Source organism: Miniopterus natalensis, chromosome 3 (genome assembly GCF_054644295.1).
Source record: "Miniopterus natalensis isolate mMinNat1 chromosome 3, mMinNat1.hap1, whole genome shotgun sequence".
Lineage (NCBI taxonomy): Eukaryota > Metazoa > Chordata > Mammalia > Chiroptera > Miniopteridae > Miniopterus > Miniopterus natalensis.
The window spans coordinates 43,351,885-43,370,407 of record NC_142083.1 but is presented as its reverse complement, the minus strand read 5'-3'; the positions used below and the strand labels follow the sequence as shown (position 1 = coordinate 43,370,407).

The following is an 18,523-nucleotide window of genomic DNA, read 5'->3' as shown; positions in this document are numbered from 1 at the left end:
CTTTATTTAAAACAAACTCAAAGTGCTTGTCTAAGGACACACCATCAGGTAGTAGAAAAAAAAATAAATAAACATCAAGCACAAAATCCATAAACTCAACAATTTGGGAGTGGTTTGAGAGGAGTGGGAAATGATCTCCTTGCTCTTATGAATCCTGTTTAGTGACAGATAACATCCCAGCACACATGCTATGAAACATCATTCTCAATATGTGTATGGAGAAAGGAGAAAACAGTGGAGGAAATACAATGAGGAACGAATATGTGTTTCTTCTTTGTGTTCATTATTTTATGTCCCAAAAACCCAGAACTTCTTTATTTTCAGAAAATTTGATAAACTACCTAAAATGTGAAAACAGGTAGTTTTTCTAGTTAACAGATGTTTTGCATGAAAGAAAAAAATATGTGTGAAACACATAAGGTAGCTGCACATAACAGTGTTGTTAAAGTAAAATGTTCATAAATAAAAAATAACACTTTTATTATTACATGCTTTAGGGCCTTAATTTTCCAGTGCTTAAATGCCAAAATGAAAGTCTTTAAATGTCCTAGTTTGTGTTTTCCTAATCAGCCATCACTCATTAGAAATTAATAAAAATCTCTGCACTGAAAATTCTATCTCACATTTATGATTGACTTACGTATTATTAGACACAATCATATAATAACAGGATTCCTCAATGGAAAAAAAATATTTACTATCTTATTTAGGTCATCCTTGTATTACTACTGTGAGGGACTATCAAGTGTTAGCCCAGCCACGACCCTGTGCAATGATTAAAACTGTTAACACATAAAAAATATTGATTGTTGATAGGTCCCCAGCAGAATCACCAAGGAAATAAAACTTTAATAAATGGTTTAAAATTCAAGTATCTTATTATTTACTAAATGGCAGTAATGAACCAGATAAAGAACTTAGCTAAGAAAAACTTTTATTATTTTTGTTAGAAAAATGACAGAGTCCTGTGTAATGGGAATCTGGTATTTATCAGTCCTGCTCTGAAATGAGTACTTGATCAGTCTGAGACAGAAACCACTCATTATTTTCATTGTTAAAACTGTGCATTGACCATTGGCTAGAATACAGCAAAAAATATGAACTGATTTCTTTTCTAAATAATTACCAAACAACTAATATTTTGACTGTTTATTAATATATTTTGAAGGTAAAAAACAAACAAAAAACCTTTCAGAACGTTAATTCTTCATGGTATACATGCCATTTTCACTGTCCACCATCACACCTTCAGTGGCAGTATGTTGAGCAATTAAAAGTCTTCACCACTTTCAAAGTGAATTAATATTCCAGTCTTTCTCTACTTTTTCATAGTTAAAATCTAAAACACAATAAAAGATACTTGTTCCATGTTTAAGAGAAACTGTAACAAGATTTCTGACTCTTCCACTCCAAGTGACCCATTGGGCAGTGATTCTGATATAATTCCTTTTATTGGATCTCAAAGTAAAACTGTGCTAATATGTATGCAGTGCTCTTGGGACACACGTTTGTATTAAGCCCCTTGGGATCTTACTAAAAAGGCAACATGTTTCTCATCATTATAAAGCTTCTGGTATAACTTCAGATGCAAAACTAATTAAAAGACAACTTTAAAAACTAAAAGATGGCCCAGCCGGGCATGGCTCAGCGGTTGAGCATCAACCTAGGATCCAGGCGATCGGGGTTCGATTCCCGGTCAGGGCACATGCCCGGGTTGCGGGCTGCAGCCGATCAGTGACTCTCTCATCACTGATGTTTCTATCTCTCTCTCTCCCTCTCCCTTCCTCTCTCTGAAATCAATAAAGATATATTTAAAAAAAAAAAAACCTAAAAGATGAATCCAGTGATTACACCTGCATGGAAGGACATCCCTCTGTTATTCTGCAGCTGTGAACAGAGACCAAACCCTAGAAAACTGAACACAGGAATTAATTTCCAGCTCTCCAGTAAACTAGAAACAAAATTAATTGCGTACAGAAAATGAAATGTTAAATAGTTAATAATTAAAGGAAGGTGTTTTTCTTTATTCTTTACTTTATATATATATATGTCTTTATTGATTTCAGAGAGAGAAAGGGAGAGAGAGATAGAAATATCAGTGATGAGAGAGAGTCGCTGATCGGCTGCCTCCTGCCGCCTCCTTCTGGGGATCGAGCCTGCAACCCAAGCATGTGCCCTGACCGGGAATCGAACCACTATCTCCTGGATCCTAGGTTGATGCTTAACCACTGACCCAAGCCAACCGGGCAGGAACACGTTTTTCATAAGAGTGAAAATAATGTTACTTTTACATAGCAAAATAGCACTTTTATTTTCTGTTTTTGGCAACTCACCGCTATATATAAGTAATAGCAAAATTGATGTTTCCCTCCAGATGGCAAGTATCTGTTAATAATCAATATACCTCAATGCTTGGGACAGAATGATCCAGGCCAAAGCAGAGTTTGCAGCTGCTCAGCTCAGGGCCAGGGTTCCCTATCTTCTTCACATAGGGCTGTCAAGTTTAGCAAAGAAAACAATGGAATTTGAATTTCAGATCAACCATGAATAATTTTTTAGTATAAGTATGCCCCGTATCTTATACCTTACGACTCTGTTACGGATCCCCCTGGCCTTCCAGGCGGGTCCGGTGGTCCCCGGTGCGCACACAGGACAGGGGCTAAAGGACAGAGCTTCCTTCCTGCCGAGGCCAGCCCGCCACACCCCAGCCCCTTTCGGCTCTGGGCTCCCCCTTTGCTGCCGCAGCGCTGTCCCAGGACCGCCTGCTGCGGCTCCCCGCGCTCTTTGCCCCTCGGCACCAGTTTCGCTTAACACATGCTGAACGCTTCAGTCACTGCTGTGCTCATACATATGTCTCTGAACTGTCATTTCTGACCGAGACAGCATGAAACCCTTCGCCGATGTGGACTGACCAAAGGCTCCTAATTTGGGGTGAGAATTCTCAGACACCAGCTCCTCTACTGCCCATCATTTCCTCATCTACTGCGAAGGGTAGAGTCAGACTATAGATTGTTCTGATACGATGCAAATGCCAGGTATGATTCAGGAAATCCTGAGAGGTGAGCACAGGGCTTCAAAAGAGAGGCCGGCTACTCTGTACTTTGTAGAAAAAAGGAAAGGCGTTTCTGCATGTCTGATGTTAGACTAAAAAGAAAAAATTAGGTTGCCTTAGTCTCTGACAACTCCTGGTAACATCTCCTGGAGATATCTTTGAAAACATAGAGATGGTTTTCCAGTTGTAATTTTTCTGCAGGAATATTTCTTTTGGCAGTCAGAATCTGAGTGTTAGAGGGCAGAGAGTGTAAATATATAGCCTCCGTTTAGGATGGCATATTTTATGTTCCATAAATCTTTATAGGCAATCATCCATTGTGATATATTTCTTAGGATATTCTTGTTACTTAAGGAAACTTTCATCATAAAAGGTGTTAAATACGATGATGTGTCCCACCTACTGACTTTTAGCCCGAGCATTCTAAATGCCAGCTGGTTTAGGAGAGGGAAGACAGCAGTCAATAGAGTTAATCTTTTACTGGGTGGTTTTCCAGGGTCAACACCTAATAACAAAACTCATGTGAATTCCTCAGTGAGGCTCTTCTGGCTCTTTCTAGGAAGCTGCCAGGTCTCCAGCTACTTGGTGTCTAGGTTATGAAAGAAAACCACAGGAGGAATGAAGGGGGCTGCCTTGTCCCCAGTCCCTTTCCCCTGTCATCTGGCTAGGTTGTATCTTAGCAAATCCTTAGCTCAACTTGTCACTCTCACACTGGACTAGGAAATTACAAGTCTAACCTATGCCAGCATTCCAATAATAGAGAAGTCCATATGACTGTGGATAGTAGATCCCTTAATCTCATATCTCTTTGGGTCAGTTGACTCCTTCTATGTGAGGCCGGAAGTTAAAAGTTTTCAAAAACACTCCCAAAGATGAGCCATTTTCTCCTTTTTACCAACACTCCAACCCCCAGATTACCCAGGAAAGAATCAGTCTTAGAAAGGGGTCACAGCTCTCTTTCCCAATCGATAATTGTATATCAGCCAACCAGGTTTCACATCAATTAAAGGAAAATGACAGAGAATATATGACAATTTGAAAAGTAACAAGTGGCTCTTTATCCCCAGGGTAGAAAAAAAATACAACATTTTTGCATTTTTGGCCAATTATTTAAAATCTTCCATTGGTGCATTTTGAAGAAAAAATAAGTCTACCAGAAAGTACAATAGATTGCAAAATAGTATGCAAGACTTCTAAGTGAACATCAAATTTGTAGGTTGGTTAAAAATTTCTTGGGATATAAGGAGAGATTTATGTACAGTTGGAGCATGAAGCAAAGCCAGATCAGTTCAATGAAAAGACCTAGTTTTTTTCATAATAACAAAAGAGAGCCCATTTCAGAATCACAAGAAGTCTCCTGAGAGCAACAATGGGAGTGAAAATAATTTTCTCAGAGAATCCATATATTCATCTCAATGGTTGAAAATGATTCATGCACTGGTGGAAGAAAGACAGGGAACTTGTCCCATGTTTTTCTTTTCACTTCCCCATTAAACACAAATGTTCTATAATTGGACCTTTGCAGTTAAATCTTTGGATGGGCAGTTTGAAAGCTTTTTATAATTTCATTGAAGGAGCTTGAGAAGCAAAGAAATCTCTGAAGCAACCAGGGTCCAGACTTTTAAAAGGGCTCGTGAAACAAAACATTTTGAAAGGAACACGGAAAAATTGGCATCCAATATGAAATATGGTGCAGAATTATTTATATATGTCACAATGCTCTACAGCTTGCAGAAAACCTGACTGCAGTTTCTCCAAAGATTTTAAATTAATCTTCAGTAGATGGCCAAAGTAAATTTCCCCAAAGAATGTGTAAGCCTTTACAGAAATGACATTAAAGAAATACAGAAGAATAAAGGTGTTGAATTGTTTTGTTACTAAAATATGAAACAGGACAAGTAATACTAGTTGTTTGATATATTTATTAAATTTATGTCCTTGAGAATAAATATTATCCAGAAAATAAAAACAAGAGCAAGTAAAATAGAATAGAACCTAAGAGTAGAGAATTTAGACAGTGTACTCCAGGGCTACAATAAATAAATTTTAATAGGTTGTCATGTCAGAATTTGTTCAAAAAATCAGAAAAGATTAAGTTAATGATTAATTTTGTCCCAAGTCTGGCACATGATATGAGAAAGTTTTAGATACAATCCTTTCAGACAATTGAGTTCCCTTTTCAGACTAATCAATATTACAAATATCAAAAAGTCTTCTAACCCTTTAATATCAATCGCTTACTGCAAAGTTGGGGAGTTCACAATTCCACCCTTATTTCTGGCACCGATTGCAAAGTCACAGGCCCCTAAGACCACCTCAGGTTTGATAATTCACTACAAGGACTCATGGAACTTGTTTAAAACTATTACACTCACAGTCACACTTCATGACAGTGAAGGGATTCAGATAAAAATCAGCCATGTGGAGCCGAGTCCAGAAGAGTTCGAGGCTTGAGCTTCCTGTTCTCTCTCAGTGGAGCCTTGGGCAGGGCTAACCTGTCTTAGCAGTGATGTGTGACAATAGGCAAGAAGTGTTGCCAACCAGGGGAAGTCGCCTCAGCCCTGATGCTCAGAGCTTTTATTGCAGCCCAGTCACGTAGTCATGGTTGAACGCCTGCATGGCTGACTTGAGTCTCCAGCCCCTCCAACAGTGAAGCTGCTCCAGAGCTCCCACCATAAATCACATTGTTGGCATGGCTAAGGCCCCCACGTAAACAAAGACACTCTTATCATACAGCACTTTCCAAGGGTTTAGATTTCCCCCCAGTAGCTGAACACAAAGGTCAGACTCCCTTTGGGTAAGGTTAGTCTTTTACTGCACACTCATATTACACAAAGCTGTGTGAGCTCCACACTGCTCACTGGAATGGCATGTATCTGCAGATGCTGCGACGAAACTAGATCTGACACATCCTGAACTATGCAGAAAATGTCACCTGCTAACAAACTGTTTCAAGAGAGTATGGCCTTACTTAATCAGCACTTTTGCAGCGCAGGAGTGCTACTTAAGATGCTTCGGGTTGGAAGACGCTGTGACAGCTCCCTGTCCCTCTGCCGCTGAGGATTTTTGCCGCAGCATGGTTGGAATGCCCTATGGTGGTGGCTCACCCCCAGCGCATTCTTCTGCCGGCTGATGGTCACCGTAGGCCCTTGTTAATACAATCTGCTATCTCCAACAGAGCCTTGGGTTTTTTTGTGTTTGTTTGTTTGTTGGCTGTACCTCTTAGAATGTGATTCTCAATAGGCACTATTTTTCAAGGAACATTTCCTAGAATATTGGAATTTACCTGAAAACTGGTTCCTTGTTTCCTTATTACACCTGAAAGAATGTACTTATATTTAGACTAATTTTGTTACAGTTTCATTGGGTTAGTGGAATTGATTGTAGAGAATACCATCAAGAATGATATACTAGCCATTCAATCATGAAATGGTTTCAGGATGCTGGTAAATTTTCCTAGAAAATTGAATTCACTGAAAATAGCTAGAGTCTATGTCAGCTAAAAGAACCTAACTTTGTTTTCAAACTTTTTATATCCATCCACTAACAGAAGTTTCACACATGTGAAACTGCCAAAAAGATTTTTTTAATGCGGTGTAGATTTATGCAACTAACTGAAACTTTTTAAAAAACAATTTTGTATACATTTTAAAATAATAAATTTCATTTTACTCTTTTTATTGAAAAGTTTTGATTTTTGAAATGCTCCAAAATAGAGCAAAATAAGGTATAAATTAAATTTCAGCTTAGCCTAAAATATATTAATAATCTAATCAGAGAATCAGAAAAAACTGAAGCTCTCATGTAAACCCTATTCAGATGAATAAATGTTATGTTTAATACCACTTGTGTATATTCATTCTGTGAAAAATTTTCATAAGCCTATAAGTCACTTAAAACATTGATTCAAGTTATAATTGAAATATTTGACAATCCAAAAAACTCAAGTAATGTTGATGCACGGTACATGAAAATGAGTTTTATGATGCTGAACTATAAACTAATAAGTGTAAGTCCTTTATGTCACCACAAAAATCAGATTTTATACTTACATAATACATAAATAGTTACTTTATGAAATACTTAAATCTTAATGTCCACTAAATTTCCACTATTTTTTAAATAGACCATAATTTCAACTAAGAATTGCTATTTTAAAATGTCATGAATTCAATAAACTGAAATGAAATTGGGATAAATATAAATCTCTGCATCCACTGTAAATCCATTTTATAGTAAAAAAAATGGGAAAATCCTGGCTTAAGAGAAATTTTATGAAAAGTTCAGAGTTTTTTATTTGACCGTAAATCAATTAGCCATGACCCAAAATGTAGTATAATAGTTTTAAATCTTAGACTGCATTGATAGAAATATTGCTTCTACAACAGAGATGCATTCTCCTGAGAGCCATTCGGGTATAACCACATACTGTGTCCCAACAAATGCCACACTCTAATCAAGTTACAGTTAAACCAGAGGGAAGCCGGTGGAATGAAATCAAGATAAGTTTGAAAGTCACCTTACTTGAGGAATTTTTTTGAGGAACCATTAATGTTTAGCCTAGCATTGAATTTGCATTTGAAAGGCTTGTGTTAGTTATTATTAAATATGTCAAAGGTGTTGTTGGGTTTGTCTTCTTGCTTTTGTATTGTTTTTGTTTTCGTTTGGATCCTAGATTTCTATGCACATTAAGAATAAAGCACTAGGATCAGTAGATGGAAGTTAGAAAAAGACATATTTCAGCCCAATAAAAAGGCAGACTTTCAAGATGCCTAAGTCCACACTGCGCTGCCACATTGAGCTTACCAGGGATGCAGCAGGCTCCACATCCCAAACAGCAGAGAGGGCAGCTGGCGCTATTCCCTCTCTGCCAAGCCTGTTTCTGCCATTGTTTGGGTGGAATTAAATAAAAAAAGGGTTTCTCAGGAATTTGAGCTAGAAAAGACTGTTCTCTTCTAACTTCTTTATAAGCATTCTAGATGAAGAGTATAAATAATTGAAATGACATATGCTGAATAAAGGACTCTTAGCTTTTGCACTCCCCGGCGCCCCCACCCACCCACACACAACCGAGCTTCCCTAGAGAAATGGATTTTTTATCTTTGTCCTTTCCTGTCTCTGAAGGACATCAGATCACTATAAATGTAGAGTCAATAAAGCCAACAGTGTGTTTGACACCATTAGCAAGGCAAATGCAAATGGGAAAACTTGAGAAAGCTTTATTTAACCCTTTTATGTCCTTAGTATCTGGAATCCTACATATGGCTTTAGTCTCCATATGTCAGAAGAGAAATAATGAAGTCTAGAAGGGGGTGACCTAAAGGTCAAAGGGATGAACTGATGGTCCCTTGAGACCTTGGTAAAATACTGACTTGTTTGCCTTGCAGAGCTGAGGGAGGCTGTAAAAAAAAAAAAAAAAAAGCTTAAAACTACTCACTATTTGGACAATATGAACATACATTCCAAAGGGTTGGAACAATGGGAATCTCTCTTAAACTTTTAATGAGTTAAGTTTAGGACAAATAAAAAGAATTACACTTCACAAACCAGATGAGTTGCTAATTAAGTAGTATATGCAAGAAATCCCCAAAGGGTTTCTTGACATTGTGGAAGGCAGGGTCATGACATGGTGCGAAGAGAAGCTGGGCCATGCCCAGCGCTCAGACCCCGCCCTGGAGCCCATCGCTTCCTCCAAGATCCTCGGCGCCTCCCATGGTGACGTCTGCTCTGGCCTTGGTAGACCTTCGTCTCTAACCAAGAACGACAAGTCTCGTCTTACAAAAAATATTAAATGTTGCTTGAAGCAACATCTAACTGTCTTATTTTATCGGATAGTCTCTCCGCATTGAGATTTGAATAATCCCTTGAATCTGATTTGAATTTTAACTACTACAGAAGAGTTGATATCAGGAAACAAAATCCAAGATCGCAGCCGCGTGGAGGCAGCCGCACTTTCTCGTTCATACTCCTAGGTCGTAATTGTACAGACCTCTCCAAAGTACCTTGAGTGCCTTTTTCTTGAGACCCCATATGTTGGGAAAAGCCTAAGAGAACCCTAAGCATTCTCCTGGTGGAGTACGTCAGTACACCTGTCATGGGCTAATTAAGTCTCCTGAAACTGAAACCCGTGCAAACTCTTTTTAAAAACTCCTGAATCAAAGCCTCTTTCTCGCCTATAATGTTTTCCTTTCTATATGGAGATTTAATGTTCTCCATCAGCCTTTTCAGGCTTGATTTCAACCAAGGTGCTTAAGCCTCTAAAGTGTGTATGTGAGAGCACTCTTCTAGAATTCTTACAGATTTTATGAAGCTAACTAAGAATACTGAGTTTGCATTTTTTTTGCCAGGTGAAACATTGCAATAGCATTCTTAAGCAGGATCTTCCCAGTGCTAGAGACAAGAAGACTGTGTATGTGCCACATGTTCGCACAGCAAGTACAAGATGTCGTGCTGGAATTTGCAAATGTGTGCTTTGTGTTCTGTTCCGTGTCATTACCGAGAGAACTCTGAAAATAAGACTATATTTTCAGTAGTTTCATATCACGGTTTGGGTGATTGTAATGTAGATTTTGGCTATTTTTCTGTAGACATTTTTGTTTTAAATCATTCTGTTTTATGAAACTTCATTTAATTGTTTTTAATGAGCACTCAAATATTTATGACTTTTACACAATAAATCAGGAATGTCCTCGCTGTGAGCCATTTGAGAGCCAATGTCATTTCTCTATATGTGTTCTCCATTATAAATATATAAGTATAACTAAGTCGACTCTAGTTTTTTGGGTTCATAGTTTCTGATGGAAACATGTGCTGAAGACCAGCGACTTGAAAAAAAATTGTTTCTTCCTGTATTTCCTTCCCAACAAGTGGTATAACAGTATATTGTGGACTGTCATAGATCTTGTGATGAAAGTTAATGAATTTAAACTCCATTTTTCCAAAGATATACATTAAGTTCTCTAGCAGGGCTATGAAATTGGATTTTAGCTTCTATATTAAATTGTAACACCAGAGTCTCAGTGAAGCATTTGAATCCAATATCCTATGTCAGAGAGAATGTCAGGGAACCATAACATGTACTCCCCTACTTTCTGCTGTTGCAATGACAACCTCTCTCAAAATTGTGATGAGTGTTTTTGAGGTATGTCCTATACATGTGAACTTTTGCTAACAGAGACACTGTTACTTAGTAACACATTTTAATTGAGGGTTAGTTCCTCCTTGGTCAATGCAAGCCAGAATGTTGCTGAAGATAAAATTTCCGTTATAGGAATGTGAATTCAGGTGTGCCAGGAGGATGAGTTCTAGACTGGGCATAATTCAGTATTCTCTTCTTCAGCAAATATTTATTCAAAAATACAATTTGAGATATATGTGGTGTCAAGTTGAAAAATCATTCCCCACCAGATGTCAATGGCACTTGAGTTTCCCCTCAGTCTTTCCATGAAACCAACAGAAAGATTACCCCATGTTGCCTGTTGCTTCTATTAAAACATTCCTTTTAATTTTAGGATATTCAAAGATATGGGCTAAATATTGTCATGTGATGATGGAGTGGTGTTTTTTTTCCTGCTTTGGGGGTGATTTTATTTTCAGGTTTCCCTTTGGTCATATAGTCATGTTTTGATCTGAAGCCAAAAATAAAGTTATCTTCTAATTATAAGATGCCTCATAAAGTTAAAAGAGAAACCTTGAAGTGATTTTTACTATCCTAATTGTGCTAAAACAAACATGTAAATATGAAATAGTTAGAAATAATTTAATAATGTGCAGAATCTATGTGTTTCAAATAGTAAAATCTTTAAGAATAAATATAAATACATGAATTTCTCCAAAAGTAATGTATGATTACTTTAGGGTCATATTATTGCCATAGGCAGATAAAATGATAGATCTATTTAATGTCATTCTCATCAGAATCCCAATGTTGTGGGTTTTTTATATATATATTTTTTAATCTTCACCTGAGGGTATGTTTTTTTGAGAGAGAGAGAGCAAAAAACATTGATGTGAGAGAGAAACATCGATCTGTTGCCTCCCATACATGCCCCACTAAAGACTGAACCCACAGCCTAGGCCTGTGCCCTGATGGGGAATCGAACCCACAAGATCGTGGTGTACATAACATTGCTCCAACCTACTGAGCCACCCGGCCAGGGCAGGATCCCAGTGTTTTGATTTTGATATTATTTTTCCTGAAGCAGAGACTTGTCAAAGTTATGATGAAGCTCTCTTGGGAGAAAAATGCTCAAAAGCTTTGAAACAAAAGAGTAAAGTAGAACAGTCACTCAGTGCCAACATCTAAGAGCATCCTGAGCCCCGGTGATCCCAGCAGATGATGGATCCAGGAATTACTAGAGAGGAAAGCCAAAAAAAAGTGGCTCAAAAATAGCATTGATCAGGTCGTCTCTCGGTGATGGATTAATCTTGTTCTCTATGTGAGAAGTGAGCAAAGGACACTTTGATAAGACGGCTGTGCTCACCCCAGACCCATGAGTTCCTCTGCATTTCCACCCTTTCGGTTAGGCCAGGGTCACAGAATTGGTTAAGGCCAGTGAGATGTACCCAGAAATGATGCAAGCTGCGTCCATACCTTGCTCTTTCAAATACCCTGCACCGTCTAGCAGCTCTCTCTCCCCTTGTCCCTTGTGAATGTGCAGGCCCATGTTTCAGATGTGGCTGTAATTTGCAAGCAGCCTGGATCTCTGAGCTGAGAACACTTTCAGCAAACCGCTTAACCAGCGTCGCTGTGACAAAAACAAAAAATATTTGTTGCATTAAAAAAAACAAAACAACAACCTGAAAGGCAGATAAAATGAAAGATCTATGTATTCCTGCATTACACAACAAATTTTTGTCTTATTTAATTCTTTACAGATTGACGATTTAATTTTAAAATGATCATTAAAAAGAAGCTGCAATATGTTTTTAAAAACCTAGCGTGATTAGTTATCAAATCTCACATTTTCTTGTTCTCACAAACAAGAAAAGAATACAAATAATTCCCAAGGAAAAGCAGCTCTATGACTGATACTCTTCGCTCTCCTCCGCTAGGTTTTCCAGGGCAATTTCGACAACGACACCCACAGGAAAAACGTCATCGACCCCCCCATCCACGCGCGGCACCTGCGGATCCTGCCCTGGTCCTGGTACGGGCGCATCACGCTGCGGGCCGAGCTGCTGGGCTGCGCGGAGGAGTGAGGCGCCCGGCCCGCGGCGCGGACTGTGCGCGACCCGCGGGGCCCACGGGGCTCGCCGTGGAGCAGTGCTCGGATGACGGTGGGCCGCTAACTGTCTTTTTAAGGAGGTCTAAGCCTGCCTTTTCCATGGTTTAATTTCATCTTTATCATTTCAGTTTCTTAAGCAACATCACATTAGTTGTGAATTCCTTTTCTCATGGTTTCCCGAATGACTCACGCTGGTTGAACTATATGAGGGAGAGAAAGTAGCAAGGGTAAGTCAGTCTCATAGGTATCAAATAAAAGCAAGAGTTGGTAGAACTTTATAATCTATACTCAACCAGTTCCTATAAAAGGAATCCTACAGTGTTAGCAATAAGTTTTTTCTTCTGTAGCGGCTCTACATTGTTTCCCGTGCCTCCCAAACACTCTCGGTGTTTGTAACAGGATTTTGAAGAAGAATTTGTAACATGCAGTACTCACTGATACTATAATTCTCATCTTACTTTTATTATTTCTATCAGACACCATGTGATCTTTTTTCTTTTTGTTCTGCTTTATATCCTATATATTGCCTGAATAAGTTCATACTTTTTCCAATTGAGTTTTTCTCTTATTTGCCTAAAAGAAGTATCATGTTTGTTTACATATGGAACATGACTGAAAATTAGTAGAATGACCTTATTAATATCAGTAGATTGAATCTGAAATTCTACTTTGGAAGGAAGCTATAATTATGTAAATTCCAAATACTTCCTTTATAAAGAACCCAATACTACCATTTTGCAAGATAAACAAGAATAAAATTGTAGTATGTCCCTTTAAACCAAAATTTCTATCTTCATTTTTATGGTATTTGTATAGCCTTATCTTTACTTTAACATAATAGAATGATGAAGGATTTGTCTATTTAAAATTTTTTTTTAACAAACCAATGTTAACATAGTGCTGTGTAGCTTGGCCAAGCATACTCATGATTTCTTTACTCATCTCTGCACTTCCTGGGAAACCAGAATTTCATTAGGATTTGAAACTGGTGGTGGTTTCCCAGGAAAGCACATTGTGTAGTTAGTTATTTGTGAGAAGAAAAGTACTTACTAATGACAGAATAGTAAACCATTTTCAAGATGAAAATTGATTTCTATTTATTTTGCTTCAAAGGTCCTGAAAAAATAAGCAATTATCATAACAATTTGTTATTGATAATGGAGGTTTCATTGACATATCTCTCAAATTAAAGCTCACACTGCCTCCATAAAAGTCCTCAACATCTAACTTATAAGCTTTACAATTATTTATTTTATAAGGCTTAGACACCGAATTATTAGAGTTTTAAATTAAGGGTCCTGGAAAAGAAAGTACAGTATGTCTACGAAATGCTGAGGTCCTGTGCAACACTGCAAAGTTTGTTTTTCTTTTACTATTTGTGCTGCATAACAAAAGCCACTAGATTGTTACTGTCTTGTCTGTCCATGTGTTATTAGCATTTCTTAATGATGTATATATGGAGTGGTCTTCAATTATAGTAAAGAATTTAAAGAGAAAGTCAATCATCATGGTATTTTTAATAAGAGCAAAATTAGAACTGTCTGGCCACATATTTGTCCTAAGCCCACATGCTTTCTAGCTCAGGCTCTTAATATAAAATTGTTGACTTGAAGCATCTGAAATGGTGATCAGTTTTCAGCATCTTTCAAAAACCAAATTGCCATGTCCTCAATATTGCCTTTTTATGATAACTTTAAAGTTAGGAATTTAAATATTTTTAATTTGCTAAATTTTAAAGTCATGTTGCAAATAATTATTTAAGTCCAAACATATACACACACTTACTGCTAGCCAGTAGCCCTTCCTCCCTTAAGTTTTACACCAAATTTTTAGCCGTTTTCCTTTGTAGATAACACATAACTCTTCATTCTTAATAGACTGTTTTAAAAATTATGAATAATTCTTTGTAATGGTTTACTTTTTCAAAATTATTCATGGCTTCTTATGATGCTTTGAATTTTACCTTCTATCAATAGTTTTTTAAACAAATATTTTCAAAGGGAGTTTGTTAAAATTATATTTGTTACCTTTTAGAAGTACATTGAACTGACCTTCTATTGCTTGTGCATTTTCTCTCGGCTGTAAGTGTTCTTGGCCAACATGGCACAATGAATGGGATATTTATTTGTTCCATGATGCCCCAAAATTCAAGACAATAAAGAGATTTTCACATGTGGAAATGTTAATAATTATTGTGAGGAAGTATGTAGCTTTTATGTCACTTGCATCTAAGTGACATCTAAGTGAAGTCAATTGACTATTTAAATTCACACTAAAACAAGTGAAATCCTATAAGCAAGAATACGCAGAACTCTAGTCTTCATCACATTGAGTAACTATAATGTTAATTTCATAACCTATCAAATTAACATTTTAAACATCCTCATTTAATTTATGTCTTATTAAAAGCATTTATTATAGTCACTAAGTCTAATTTTAGGGTTGACTTTCTCTTTCTGAATGACTTCATAAGGACTGGTGTGAATTTTGGGTACTAATGATTGTACCTTTGCTCGTCGACAAATTATGAAATATAATACTGCTGGCGTCTGATGTGTCAGTAAGTACAGAAAAAACTAAGACACAAATAACCTTTGCAAACATTCAAGCTGTGTAATATTCCAATGTTGTTGGTTTTTTTCTTTGTATATATACTTAAATCATGTAGGATGTTGTAAAATCAGTATGACCTTGTCTAGTCTTCAAACTTAAAATAAAACTTTTGAAAATCTGGGATAATTTTGAAGCAGTTGTAATTAAACACATTTGTAAGAATATACAAATTGTCTGAATGTGTATGCCCACTACTCTTTAACAAGTTGCTTGGCTTCTTTCTTTCCTCTCCTCTCCTCTCCTCTCCTCTCCTCTCCTCTCCTCTCCTCTCCTCTCCTCTCCTCTCCTCTCCTCTCCTCTCCTCTCCTCTCCTCTCCTCTCCTCTCCTCTCCTCTCCTCTCCTCTCCTCTCCTCTCCTCTCCTCCCCTCTCCTCCCCTCCCCTCCCCTCCCCTCCCCTCCCCTCCCCTCCCCTCCCCTCCCCTCCCCTCCCCTCCCCTCCCCTCCCCTCCCCTCCCCTCCCCTCCCCTCCCCTCCCCTCCCCTCTCCTTTCCCCTTTCCTCTCCTTTCCTCTCTTTCTCTCTTTCTCTCTTTCTCTCTTTCTCTCTTTCTCTCTTTCTCTCTTTCTCTCTTTCTTTCTTTCTTTCTTTCTTTCTTTCTTTCTTTCTTTCTTTCTTTCTTTCTTTCTTTCTTTCTTTCTTTCTTTCTTTCTTCCTCCCTCCCTCCCTCCCTCCCTCCCTCCCTCCCTCCCTCCCTCCCTCCCTCCCTCCCTCCTTCCTTCCTTCCTTCCTTCCTTCCTTCCTTCCTTCTTTTCATACAAGACAGTTAAAAAAATACAGAAAAAAACAGAAATTACAATAGCCTGCGAATATATATTAACATCAACAAAATCGTCCTATCCAAAATAATTAAAATGTGTGCATTTCTTTCTGCTCCTTTTAGCTGTGGACATTTTTATTGGAATTCTAATAATCCAAAATCACTTCTTTCCCTAATACACATTTAGAGTATTGCGTTTCAGGATGCATCTGCTTATTGTTAATCAGGTGCTATTATTTCTGTTGTTGTTTTAAGCCTATGTTTCTCAGTAGCCTAATGACAAAGCTTGGTCATGGAAGCAATAGCACAGACATTACCATGCACTGACCCTCTAACTTCAGTTACTGCGTAAGGAGAACCGTAGCACTTGGCTTCTTCAGAAGCCCTGTTTCTGCCCCTCTGGAAGTTACTGGTAAAGCATGAAGTCTGTGTACTCCCCACATCTTAGATATTTTCTTAGATTTCAAAAAAAATAGGAAAAACACTTAAGATATTAAATGTTAACTCTTCAGTTGAACATCAGTGGGTGTCTGATAGCTCTCAGTGCTAGCTTACTCTGTGTTTACTTATCCATACGTGCTCCTGCTTAACTACATTTTAATGAGGATAGTTCAGTGGGGTTCCATTGCTGGCCTAATTCTGGCACACACAGAAACCTACAGAAATATGCTTTTACCAGATAAAATCAATTACATATATTGTTTTTTAATAAGGCCAGTAAAGAATCATAATGCCCAGCCAGCCTGGCTCAGCGGTTGAGCACTGACCTAGGATCCAGGCGATCGGGGTTTGATTCCCAGTCCGGGAACATGCCCGAGTTGCAGGTTCCATCCCCAGCAGGGGGCTTTCAGGAGGCAGCTCTCAGCATTGATATTTCTCTCTCTCTCCCTCTCCCTTCCTCTCTCTGAAATCAATAAAAACATATTTAAAATGAAATAAAATAAAAATCCATTAGGATAATTTCATGAATGGAGAATATTCTCTATATAACCTTACATTTTAAAACATCTAGCACTTCAGCTTTGAATACACAATTTTAAGTAAAGATCTTGGTAAAGATACGTGAATTTTTACTGTTGGAAATGCAATGCTCTCTATCGCTTCCTGAAGGATAATTCAAACAGTGTTAAAAGTCGAGTTAGTTGGTTAGTTATTTGTGAAAAATATTGCCTCTGGCCTTTGAGGTGCAAATGGACCTTTTACCTAATCAGGTAAATGGAGAGCTAAACCACATTGCTAGTTGAGAAATATGTGAAGTGCCCTGGAACAAAACATATTGTCATGTGTCTTTACAAAGAAAGAATACCTGGTGTAAGCACCATTTTTTTCCTATTGATTCTGAAGAGGAGAATAGGATTCCTTGATTCTGTTACAGTAAGTGGCTATAATTCATATTGGATGTTTCAACATTGCCGCCAAATAAAGTGTTTTCCACAGTAGGCAAGTGGCACTTACTCCAAGAGCTATCTCTGTTAGATGAATTTGGTAGCAGAAATAGGAAAACAGTTTTGAAAAAGGCTCCTCATTTCGTTGTTTTTGCACATCTTGGCAGGAGTTGATCGAATCATTTGAAAACAGTAATGTTGTGGAAATACAGCATCGTGCATCAGCAAATGGTCACCATGTTACCAGATTGAGCACTGCATATGGTGACGGCTTCTGATTTAATTTTATTTTAATGTCCTCAAAGACATGAAGCACACTTTCATATTTATGTAAAATCCCCTTAGTGCCTTCATACGCCCACACATGAATATGTTAATAATGATGATGAATTGCAACATAAGCTCAACCTGCTGCCACCTGGAAAAGAAGTGGCAATGAGACTGATGGTGCTTTCAGACACGACATCCCCCATGGCCGATATGGAAACAGCTTTGTGATTACTTATAGAAGCATCAGGCCAAAACACTGAGGAGAGTTCTTTGGAAGACAACTGGGAATAGAAGTCATGCATGTGACAGAAAAGGAATGTTTTCAGTGATAAGTGACTTAAATGACAAATTAAACATGGATTTACACATATTTTTTAATGTGTTTATACTGATTTGAGAGAGAAAGAAAGGGAAAGGGGGAGAGAGAGAGAGAAATATCGATTGGTTTCCTCCTGCACACACCCAGACTAAGGATTGAACCTGTAACCTCGCATGTGCCCTGACTAGGAACTGAACCGGTGACCTTTTGGTGAAAGGGACAACCTTCAACTAACTGAGCCCCACCAGCCAGAGTTACACATATTTACAACTGTTTCACTTCTTAGAATATAATAGAAATTTAAAACAAATAATAAAAATGCCTTGCCTTTTATGAAAAGGACCATAGCAGGCCAGCAACTCTGACAGACATGATCAGTATGACTCTTCCCAGGGCCAGTGACATTTTCCATGCAGGCCCAGGAAAGAGGAATTGAACTGAGAAGTTTAAAACGGCACATCACAAAGGAAACAGTAAATAATCAACCTGAAGTCATTTAACTTCCTCAGTTCTTAAGTTTCTTAGGTGCTAATATGGAAGAAAGCTATTTTTTTTAACAGCAGAAGCACCCGCCTATGGTGTGAATATTTGTGTGCACCATCTCCCCAGTTCCTATGTTGAAACCCTAACCCGCACAGGTACAGTAGGTGGGGCTATGGGGGTGCTTAGGTCCCGAGGGTGGAACTCTCACACATGGGATTAGTGCCCTTATGAAAGAGACCCCGGCGAGATCCCTAGCTCCTTCCACCATGAAAGGACACAGCAAGAAGTCACTAGCTGTGAACCAGGAATCGGGCTTTCACCTGACCTTGCTGATATACCGAACTTGGCCTCCCCAGCCTGCAGAACTGTGAGAAACTTATTAATTTCTGTTGCTTATAAGTTACCCAGTTTGTGGTA

At 38.1% G+C, this 18,523-nt stretch overlaps 1 protein-coding gene across 1 annotated transcript in view; it reads left to right on the top strand.

Annotated features, from left to right (window-relative positions):
* Window positions 1-15,018, top strand: part of EDIL3 (EGF like and discoidin domains 3) — a 357,017-nt gene extending 341,999 nt beyond the window's left edge. Inside the window, exon 11 of the mRNA XM_016210330.2 lies at window positions 12,107-15,018. Coding sequence (XP_016065816.1) covers window positions 12,107-12,253 — 147 coding nt within the window. The 3' untranslated portion in view covers window positions 12,254-15,018. The remainder of the gene's footprint in view (window positions 1-12,106) is intronic.
* The last annotated feature ends 3,505 nt before the right edge of the window (window positions 15,019-18,523 follow it).